The sequence below is a fragment of the Mesocricetus auratus genome, unplaced genomic scaffold, assembly GCF_017639785.1.
Source record: "Mesocricetus auratus isolate SY011 unplaced genomic scaffold, BCM_Maur_2.0 Super-Scaffold_100011, whole genome shotgun sequence".
Lineage (NCBI taxonomy): Eukaryota > Metazoa > Chordata > Mammalia > Rodentia > Cricetidae > Mesocricetus > Mesocricetus auratus.
This window is the reverse complement of record NW_024429195.1, coordinates 83,487,891-83,499,024: the sequence shown is the minus strand read 5'-3', so window position 1 is coordinate 83,499,024 and position 11,134 is coordinate 83,487,891. Positions and strand designations below refer to the sequence as shown.

Genomic DNA, 11,134 nt, shown 5'->3' with positions numbered 1-11,134 from the left:
AAACACGATACTTGGGTGTGGACAGAACAGTAAAATACAAATACAATTTAAACAACTAAGACTGAAAACTCAGGTGTCTGGGCTTTGTCATCTCAGTTTGCTCAGTCTCTGCAGGGTAGGCCCAAGACTTTTAACAACCTTTGTGGGATATGCTTAGGTACACTAAAGTGTGAACCCTGAGGAGTTACACCTCTATTGTATATTGTTAGGGGGCCAAACTAGATTGCTGCCACAGGGATCCCATGCCCACTTCTTCAGGGCTGGGGTTACAAGTGAGTGTCATTACAACTGGGCTTTTTTATGTGAGCTCTAGCAATCAAACTTAACTCTTAGGTTCTAAGCCCTCCTCTTCCATTCCTATCAACCCACTCCACATAGTCTTCTTGCTTCTCTGTTCTACCAGCCACTCTTGATAAGGTCAACCGGTGATTGCCCTTTTCCAACTTTATTAGTTACTTCTCTACATCTTGGTTGGCTCTTCGTGGTAATCTCATCTACAGCCATGGCTTTAAATGCTACAGTGATGCAAGTGGCGCTGATGTTTCTCTCCGCTTCTGACTTCTCAGCTCTGTACTTGGACGTTTGCTTGTTACTAACCACCTCACAGTTGACAGGTAACTGTAGAGACCACAGAGCCTGTAATATATTTCAAACCTGCCTTGAGAGCTCGGGCAAGTGCATGGATTACTGATAACTGCCAGGACAATGCTGTAGCGGTTCCCCATGCTTAGAATGAACTCCTGCCCCTTAGATGATGGACCAGTGAAGCTGCTCACTTTGTGCTGCACCGTGTGAAGCATCCACACACATTCATTCATGCATATACTCAAGCACACACTTGTGATTGAATCCGAGGTGAAGCATGCACACACGTTCACCCATGCATGCACTCAAGCACACACTTGTGATTGAATCCGAGGTGAAGCATGCATTAAGCTGCCTCTGGTCTTAGCATTTCTCTTGGACAGTCCTGAGTGCTTCAGGTAAGTGCCTTACATTGAGTCTCACTGGAGAACATTAAGTATTCTTAACTTCCTGAACACTTGTTGCTACTTAATATCCCAGCTAAGGAATGAACAGATTTGGACAGTGATAGATACGTGCCTTTAATAAGAGAATGGAAAAGGACACTGGCCACTCGGATTCATTATATCTCAGAAGCTGTGCAAGCTGCAGTCAGCTGGTTGTGCATTACAGCCAATGAGTATTACAGCTGTTAGAAATGGTACAGCTGAAAGCCAGTCTTTAACTGGGTAATGCTTATCTTGGGGCAAGATTTAGAAATGGAGTGGGAATGCTACAACTAAAAGTAGTATCACATGAAGTCTACTTTCAGGCTTTCTAGGAAATTGCATTCATTTCAATTGCATGAGTTAAGTTTGAAATTTCAGCTTCCATACCCTTGCCCGCTCCTGGAATCTGTTTGCATTCCTTCCTTTTGCTGTACAGGCAAAGGTGGGAATCTTCTATTCCTGAGGCCAAAGAGAATTCAGATCTTAATACAACTGGTGTCTGTGATAAAATGAGATTCGTAGTGAATGTGTGTGTCTTAGAGATGTCAAATCGATCATGGAAGTAGGCTCTTAACTAACCCTTTTAACACTTTTAACTAACCCAAGTAACACTTGTCAAAGACACTCATTCCATACACAAGGTGAAGCCAGTCCTCAAAGGAATGTGTCATTGACTTGTTAGTGATTGAGGGCTGGTGGTGAGGAATTACACTTTGGTTTTGTTTTGTTGGTTTTTTTTTTTTTTGGTTTTTTATGAGACAGGGTTTCTCTGTATTGTTTTGGAGGCTGTCAGTCCAGCCCAGCCTCGAACTCACAGAGATCTGCCTGCCTCAGCCTCCCGAGTGCTGGGATTAAAGGCGTGCGCCACCACCGCCCGGCGGAATTACACTTTGGTAGCAGCGTAAGAACAAAATTGTTCATGTGCTCCCATCAAAAGTGTGTTCTTGTCATTTCCTTCAAAATGATCCATGTGAATTTTCACATTTTATGGTGTTTTGGAGTAATAGTTCAAGGTCAAAGTTACTAATTTTATTTAAGCACAGTTTATAATATTTTAAAACACAGCAAATGAGTCAGAGGCCGTCACTTATGAGGAGTTGTTTAGTCTTTGTGAATTGGTCACTCACTGCCTGCTACAACTAAGCTCCATGTCACTCTTCCACATGTAATGATGCCACAGGGTTAAACAGCGGCCTACCTTGCTTGGCTTGCATTTTGCTAAAGTTAGCCTCAAATTCCTTTTTTGTTCCATTTAGACTTGCTAGATGCCCATCCTTTATTCTGTAGCCTAAAGAATTCAGCTTCCTCATCCTGTATTGGATGATCTGTGGCGTCAACTCAAGGACCATTGGTGACTCTCTTATTTGAGTCACAGTGATTCCTTCCTTCAGTAGTGCCTGGATCCTCTCTTCTAGAACTGTGGCAGGGTAACACAGTAGTGCAGGGCAGTTCACAACCAACTGTCGCAGGTCATGGTCTGTGCACTCGAAAGTGGCCTTAGTGAAGGACATACTGCTCTGGATGCTTCCTGGCTGGAGTTGAAAAAGAAACCCTTTAAGTTTGGACAGAAGCTGCAGAACTTCAGAGTTTGTGAAGCCTTGCCCTTGAAGAAACTGTAGTACCTGGGCTACAGCTGTGGGAGAACTTAACAGAATGAATGGATTTTGGCTCAGTAACTTTAGTAACCACACTTTAGCATTGGCCTGAGAGCCGCCGAAGTTTAGGTAGCTCTCCTGGAGAACCCCAATCATTCGCCGGTTGTTCTCTACAGGATTATGGAAAATGCTAGAGGCAGTCGTCAGAAACCTGCTAATCACCACATTCTTGAGTCCCAGCTCTTGAAAGAACTGGACGTTCAGCTTCTGGTTCTCCTGGTCCTTGACGGTAAAGAAAGGTTCTGGAAACTGCTCTATTAACCGGATTAGCTCTGCCTCGTTTTTGCAGACCATCTGCCAGAGTTTCTTTTTGCCATTGACAGCAGCAGGACTGCAGACAATCGCTTCTGGGCAGCGCTCTAAAATACTGGCTATCACAGTTTTGTTGGCACCGAGTTCTTTAAGAATATTTGCAATTTCTTCAACATAGGTGTTATCCTCCAGAAGTACCCACGCTTTCAGTCTGCGGATCTTCCTGATGTCAACCGAACATGCATGGAGCCTTCCCACTGTTCTCTTGCTTTCTTTGTTTGCCTGGCTGTCCGTTTCATAGGTGACGTATGCTGAATGTTTGGTTTTCAGAGCTGGTTGTGGCTTTCTGAGAAGACACAGTCTGCAGAGCTGGTGTCCTGTCAACATCCTCCACGACATGCTGTAAGCACTGGCTAATTCCCATATCCTAAACTGACAATGTCCACATTGTGCCTGTAACGAAGATGAAGAGTTTAAAGGAATGCCAGCTTCTAGAACAGACACTTAGAAACCTGAGTTCTAAGCAGTAACTGGAAATGAAAGATTTACACTAGCAAGGAAACCCTACCCGATTATAATACATTACCATAATTCAAGGTATGTCATCCTTTATTTACATCGGCTGTCTGAGCTCTGCACCCACCCTGTGAGGTAGGCCTCCATTACAGGACAGAAGGCCATGGCTTCAAAGGTTTATAGGCCTCAACTGTTCTGACACAAATTCCCTTTCCTACAGCAGTTATGTTTCTCTTTTTAGGTAGCATATTACATAAGTAATTGTTTTTTCAAGATTTATATTTTCAAGTTGATGTTTATATTTTTCAGGTAGATACTTAGGAAGGGAAGCAGTCATTCACTGGTTTAAAAAAAAGTATTTTTGCTGATGAGCTATAATCCAAACAGGTCAGTCTGTTTTATTAGAAATGAGTTCATAGATGCATATTTGCTTTATTAGAACTATGTAAACTTGCAGCTTGTTTTTATAAATTCAGAGTTAAGGTCGGTTTTAGCCAGGCACCCTGAGAAGTGCTACGTGATGGCCTCTGGAAATCAGGTCAACTGTGTGACAGTGACCCTTCACCTAGTGCTACTCCAGCCATGCCTAACCTGGCTCTAACTTAGGGAGTAATGTTGGTAAGTTAGCTGCCTTCAACTAAACACAGTCGTGACTTGATCAGAACCTCACACTCTACCCAAATATTGCGTGCCATCTCCATCTGAAGCACTGCCGCCTCTACTGCCATCATTGGGTTCTGGCTGGCTCATGCAATAAAGCAACATAAAGTCAACAGGAGAGTGTGCACATTTATTTCATACAAGTTGTACACATGCTCAAATGGGCAAACAGATGTGAGGAAGCAGCCCCACTATGTGACAAGGTATTTCAGTAAGGCCTGGTCTGGTTATCTTTAGGGTGTTACTCCTCTTAGTATAGTGGGGGAGGTTTCCCAGGAAAGCTTCACCCACTCTTGAAGAGTCAGGTGGCGTCTGTGTGTCATGGGATCAACACACCAACTCCTTCTACACTGTGTCTTGTTTCTGGTAGCACGCACATGCCCTAGGATTTGGTAAATATTAGTTCTGGGGAGTGTTCTTGGAGTGCAGCTGCCATACAGTGCTGTTTAGTCCTCTGCAGCTTCCTGTGTTCGTAGGTTTGAAAGGGTGAGTGCAAAGACGGCCATTTGCAGTCATGGTCATTACCAGTGCTATTGCCATATAGGCTGCTGACTTTACAGACCTGTCTTAGCCACATGATTACTCTGTAAGGGATGTTGCTTAGTGGTGCTGGATCACTCCTGGTGCCTATGGAAGCTAACACTGGAGACATAGCTTGTTTTACTTGCAGTTTAGGCAAGATAGAAATATATGTTGAAGCAGTTTCTACAAGAGCTTTCAGTTTTCACAGGAAAGAGGTGTAAGTACGATGGAGCCCAGGCAGATCTGGGTCGGGGTCTACTCCCTTCTCACTCTTGTTTCCCTACAGGAAGGCCTCTCATCTAGACCACATGCTGGGGGAGGGGTGAAGGCTCTGTAGTTGAACTGCATATGAATTACTATGAAGACAGTAATTCAAACAATGCCTCATGGGAAACTAGCCAGTGAGGATTAAAAAGAGCCTGCTCTGTAAATGAGACCAGCACCCACACCTTACAGGGGTACTGTCAAGAGTTAAACACATTTCAAGTACTTTGAAGACATACGGGCATCTAGTGTATCTAATAAATGGTAGTTACATTACCATTGGGAACTATAGGGAGCCAAAGTCTTGTAGTGATACAACTTTAAACTGAACTTTAATCTGAATTTGGGAGGGGTGGGTCTGGAAAAGGAGTCGGGGTGAACATGACCAAAATACATTATATGAAACGCTCAGAGAATAGAAGTATACTTAAAAAGGCTTTGAAGGGATTGCTTGGTTGTTCTTGTGAGACATAAAAGAGGCCATCTGGAGGAACGGGCCGCCCTCAGATACTCTGCAGGCACCTTGGGTTTGGTCCCTGCAGTCTCTAGAGCTGACGGGTAATAAGCCTCCATCATTGTGATGAACCAGTCTAAGGTGGTAACAGTCCACATGCATTAAAGCAAAATGTTTTCTTCTGCTAAACAAACCCCAAATCTCGAGTTTTAGATAGAAGTACAATTTACAAAGGGCAAACAAAATGTTTACATATGCCAGCTTTCCAAATAACCCCATAAAACACTCACTACAGACTTGCTGAATTCTGAGGAACATAAGCAGGTGAAAAACTTACAACTCCACCATTTATAGATAACTTAATACTTCGTTATTTTTGAGATAGGGTCTTGCTATATTGCTCTGGATGTGTAGTCCAGGCTAGCCTCAAACTCATGCACTCATGCACAGCCTCAAGTTGGAATTTCAGGCATGTGCTATGCTTGATGACAGCTGTTCACAGTTTACTGTTGTTCTTCTGATTCTCACTTTCTTGTTACAAAGCTGCACATGGAAATTATACCTGAATTCTGTCTTACACTGAGCAAGTCCCAAACAGCCAAGGGTTGGCGCAGATCTTGTGTAGCACAGGCACCAGATAAAGTACTAGCTTGATCTGAGGGTCCTGTCTTGCAAAATGATAGAACATTAGAGCCCCATTTTCATTGCCTATCAGATGAGGCAAAGGGAAAGGCAGGCTGCAACCCAGTCCCTGCTTACTGAGTGGTAAACCAGGAGGTGGTCATCAGGGCCAGTCAAGGTTGCTGCCTATCTTGCTGCCTTTCTGCTGGGCAAACAGCAGTGAAAATGGAAAGCCAGAATAATAAATGGGCATTACAACTTCTAAAGTCTAACTGGCATTAAAACGCGGGACAAGCATTTAGAACGAATGGCGTTCAGAGAGTGGCTGTGCTCTTTGCAGTTTTGCTACATGCTGAGCATTGCCTGCTTTTGTGTTTGCGCTTTAAAGTAGGTTTCTAGAATCCTAGAGAGGAGTGGAGAGCCACAAGGTTGCTATGCTCACGGTCAGGAAAACCCATCTAGGGTGATATCCTAAGGCACACAAGCATATAAGCAACTCTTGGTTATTCTGAAATGTAGGGGAAAAATTCATGTGTTTTGTTATGAGGCTGACCGTTGGCTAATATGTTATTCTTTTTCTCTGTGCCTTTTGATCCTTGATACATCATAAAAATTAACATGTATAAGTTTGATGTAAGGAAAACAATGTAATTTTTCTAGAATTGCATTCTCTGGTTCATTTTCAGTTGCCATCTCTTAGCACTTAAGAGTAATCACTTTTTTGAGAGAGAGGCAGAGGCTTCTTCCATTGCAGCCCTTTCTGTTCCTGCTCCCAGTGCGGGAGTGAGATGGAGCTGCCACTTTTAACAAGCTGTGGCGAGGTGGTGAGGAAGGCCCCTGGTCATCTCAACCCTGGTCAAATGTGTGGTCCAGTGGCACAGGGACAACTATTAGCCTCTACAGCTAGGCCTTGTCACACAAATTCTGCGCCCATGAAACAGTAACACTCCACCCCTGCCCTCACATCTGGAAGCCTCCACTCCCACTTTCTAGCTCCATTGTTGTTCCAGTAGGTCATTAAGTGAAACCATAGCAATCATTTTTTAAAATGTCTGGCTTATTTGATTTTGTGTAATGTTTTCAAAGCCCATTCATGTACCAAGTGTCAAAACAAGCACATTTTTCTTTAGCTTTTTAGGCACATTCATTCACAGCAGATTTTGTGTGTGTGTTTATGTGTATGGGACACACAACTCCTGGTGTCGGTCCCACCTTCTGTGAAGCAAGATCTTCCCATCATTTTGATGTCTCCTTTACTATACATCTGCACGGGCTTTGTTTGCAGGCAGTCTCTAACCTAGACAGGACGCCCCGGCTCCTGGCCTGTGGCACACACTTCCTGTCAGACCATCTTACTCTAGAAAGACTCTCTTGTGCACTGTCCACTGACAACCTCAGTTCGCCCAGCTCACAACTGTTGCTGCCGCTGCCCCGCCCCATGCTTCCTAATCTCTACCTTGTCTGCCTCAGCACGCATCCCCTCAACCTTGTGGTTTTCTAGTACATGTAAGAGCTGTCTTTACAACATCTATACTCTGTTAACCATGTGCAGCATTATGTGTGCAAAATAAGTTATAAAACACTTCATTGCTAAAAAATGCTAGTGATCACCCGAGCCTTGACTGCAGTCTTGGTAACACATGGTGTTGTCTCCCCTGAAACTGACGGCTGTGCAGTGAGCAGTGTTGATTGCTGAAGGTTGGAGTGACTTGAAAATGTACTCTTAAAAACTGTGTTTTGTTATTATTGCTGTATGTGTGTGGAGGCACCCGAAGTGGTCAGAGGACAACTCCGTGGACTTGGTTCTCTTTTCACCTTCACATGGATTGAACTCAGGCTATCAGGCTGCCTCAGTGGGTGCCCTGACTTGCTTAGCCATCGTGCCAGCCCTGCCACGTTCTTAAAAGACAATGGAGTCTCCTACTTCGATTGACCTACTCACAAAAGGCTTCTTTGTAGCACATGATGCTGTTTGATAGCATTTTCCCCAGAGCTGTTTCTAACCCGAAGCCACGCCTTTCAGACCGAGCGCTTTATCAGCTAACTTTATGTGACTCAAGTCCTTTGCTGTCTGTCATCTTCACAGGAATGGATTCCACAGCAAGTAACCACTTCCTGGTCATCCGTAAGACACAACTCCACAGCCAGGCGGTGGTGGCGCACGCCTTTAATCCCAGCACTTGGGAGGCACAGGCAGGTGGATCTCTGTGAGTTGGAGGTCAGCCTGGTTTACAGAGTGAGTTCCAGGACAGCCTGCTCCACATCTGCTAGAGTTTCAACTGAACAGCAGCCACATCTTGGGCTCCATTTCTAACCCTACCCCGTTCAATATCTCCTTCCTTCACAAGCCTCCAACCCTCGAAGGGGAGGAATCCGCTTCCTCCAACTCCCAGTGTGTTGGCATCTTGGCTCCTACCACAGACTTTTTAAACAGCAGTTGGAGTTGTGAGTCCTCCAGATGGTTTTTGATGAACTCTACCCTATCCTAGGACTTTGTACCTCAACAAAAAACTAAAGAAAGGCCAGCGGGATGGCAGGCAAAGGTGCCCATCACCATGATTTGTCTTTAAACCCAGAAGCAGGCATGGTGGGAAGAGAAATGACTTCTGCAAGTCGCCCTCTGACCTCTACACAGGCACCTTGACACGCACCTCTCCAACTTTCCCCACCCAACACACTCCTCACAAAGAGCACTAAAGACAAGCAGCGACTCGTCACTCACATGTCCACCTTGAGCTGGCCCTCTGAATCCCTCTTTCGTGTTCTGCAGTTCTGACGATCAGATCACCACTCCTGTGAGCTGACTCTCGGGTGTCCCCCCTGCTCTCTTCCCACGGCTCTCGCTAAGGCAGTGCCCTGCGGTGGGAGCCGATGAGTACTTTTCAATCCCTGTTCCCTGGCTTTCCTGGCTTCCAGCAGCTCCAACATGTGCCTTCAAATGTCCTCTTGTGACAAGCTGCCCCACCCTCCTGGTTCTCACAGCCCCACCCTCACCGTCCCTTTACAACTCATCTTTCTGCTTGGTTGTCTGAAATTCCTGCACCAGGAAGGCTGAGGCATGAGGGGCTTTTTGAGACACCAGCCTGGTCTACCTTGAGTTTTCCAGGTTATCCTAGGCTGCAAAGTAACAACTTTTCTCAAAAAACAAAAATATATTGCAATTAAAGGAAGAGACCATGACTTTGAGAGAGTAATGTGTGTGTGTGTCTGTGCTTAGCTATTGTTAGAGGAAGCAAAGGGAAGGGAAATGATGTAATTGTATTTGAATTAAAAATACACTAAAAATAGGTTTTTACAGTGGGGGAAAAAACAAATAAATATCCTTTCCCTCTTCCTTCCAGTCTCTCCCCCAAAGAGTCCGTCCCTGTCCCGACCTTCAGTCTGTCCACTTGGGGCTTCTCCGTAGCTTCTCAGATGTGATTTGTCACCTCTCTGCAATACACTTCCCAGTGGCACTTTAGGACAGACAGACAATAATTTTAGAAAAGATCCTGCCTGGGCTTTGCAGCCACCTGAATTCCCCATGTCCCTTAAATCACAGTGACTTCTCAGTCCCTGGGGCCCTAACTGATCCCACCACACAGTCTGTACGACTGGACTCGGTGACCCCAGAACTAAGTGTCACTTTCTTATGGAAAACTCTGGCCTTTCAGGTGAAAACTAATGTCCCCTTTATAGGCTTCCAAGCCACCATGGACTGTAACTCTACCTAGGATGGCTGTGACTTCATGTTTCTGCTCTAGTATCTCATAAGGGCAGACCCTCTGAAACATCATGTTCCAATAGGAGGTATTTCTCTGCCCTTCACAGGGAAAGAGGAGCAGGCACTTTTCTGCGTGCTTTTGACTTCACAGTAGCACATGCCAGTTGACCATGTATGCAGCTAGTGTTTTTTTGTTTTTGCTTTGCTTTGCTCTTCAAGCCCAGGGTGCTCTGCACTAGGTCTCCTGGTGAAACACTTCTTCATACTTCTTTTGGGACCACAACCCATCTGAGAACTTGAGAGTTAAAGACTTTCCAGAAAAATGGGGCCCACACCCTTTTCACTCCAGCAGTGACTTCAGCAGGATCTGTGAGCAGCCCGTAGTAACTGTGGAGGCAGGGAGGGAGCAGACTGAACGCTGCCGTTTATTCTCTGTAGTGAGCGCGTGGTCCACAGGGGAATGAAACCCAATCAACAAAGCAGAGGGAAACCTGTGCAGAGCCACGCGGCCTTGGATTAACGTCAGGAAGCCACTTCTGTGAGGATTCAGGGTTAGGCTGGCCTGCCCCTGTCACCTGTCTCCTGTCAGAATGCACTCAGGCGTAAGTACCCTGGTCAGCACGCAGGTGCAAAGGGCGCCTTCAAAAGACACTTAAGCTCTCTGTCCCTCTCTTCCCCGCGGCTCCCCTGGAGCAGACAGGACTTTTCCTGCCTCCCTCTTCTCTTCTGCCCTCTCTCTCTCTGTCTCTTCACCTCTTCTCTCTTTCCTCCTCCCGCCTTTCCCTTTCTAATAAAACTTCTCACTTAAGCTATGTCTGCCTGGCGTGTTTGTCCCCCGACGCTGTCACCCTCATCTGCCAAGGAATCCGCCAAAGTTCGCCTCACCCATTAAACAATTTCACCTTTCTGTGCCAGCCCTGTGGGCATCAAGAAGATAAGGCGCTACTTCCCAGTCAAATGAGTTAATATTACAAGTCGTTCAGAACGTTTAAATCCCTCACAACACACCTTAGAGGAGGAGGCAGACAGGGCAGCTAGCCCAAGGCTGCCCACCTGATAATGGGTCCTATGTGCAGAGGCGCGCGATACGTTTCTATACTTCAAACAGTCCACTCGGTAACTCCAGTTAGGCTCTGATCTGACAGTTTTAAGTGAATCCCAGTTTTGCAAGCAAACAACCACAGAGCTGGTCAGAGGAAGCTTTCACTCCAGGTCAGACACAGCGGCCTGAGCAGCCTCCCTTTTCCGGAGAAACTCCACGCGGGGTGCTCTGGGGACGGGTGAGCTGGCTTGGGGCTCAGCCTGAGCTGGAGGAAAGGAGTGGCTCACCTGTGGGCAGCAGGGCCAGCGCAGCGGGAAGCCCTGGGTTCAGCATTCCAACCTCTGCGCCCTGGAAACAGATCCCAAGAAACGTGGGGCCCTTGCCCTTGACTGGTAACCAATCAGAGCTCAGGAGACTGATGAGCAGGAAGCC

The 11,134-nt window shown here is 45.9% G+C and overlaps 1 protein-coding gene across 3 annotated transcripts; it reads right to left on the bottom strand.

The window, feature by feature from the left end:
• Positions 1 to 1,085: 1,085 nt before the first annotated feature.
• Mterf2 (mitochondrial transcription termination factor 2) lies at positions 1,086 to 11,126 on the bottom strand. Of its 3 annotated transcripts, none has more exons than XM_005083795.4 (2): positions 10,990 to 11,126; positions 1,086 to 3,373 (listed from the first exon to the last, which is right to left on the bottom strand). In XM_005083795.4, exon 2 carries the CDS (start codon positions 3,317 to 3,319, stop codon positions 2,165 to 2,167), a length of 1,155 nt encoding a protein of 384 aa, XP_005083852.1. In that variant the 5' UTR covers positions 3,320 to 3,373; positions 10,990 to 11,126; the 3' UTR covers positions 1,086 to 2,164. The 3 variants fall into 3 exon arrangements, with proteins under 3 accessions (XP_005083852.1, XP_040611119.1, XP_021090768.1); XM_040755185.1 differs by lacking the exon at positions 10,990 to 11,126 and adding an exon at positions 10,669 to 10,690; XM_021235109.2 differs by lacking the exon at positions 10,990 to 11,126 and adding an exon at positions 9,332 to 9,425.
• Between the last annotated feature and the right edge of the window lie 8 nt (positions 11,127 to 11,134).

Coding starts and splice junctions, on each gene's coding strand:
- Mterf2 (XM_005083795.4), bottom strand. CDS start 3,319: ATGTCGTGGAGGATGTTGACAGGACACCAGCTCTGCAGACTGTGTCTT.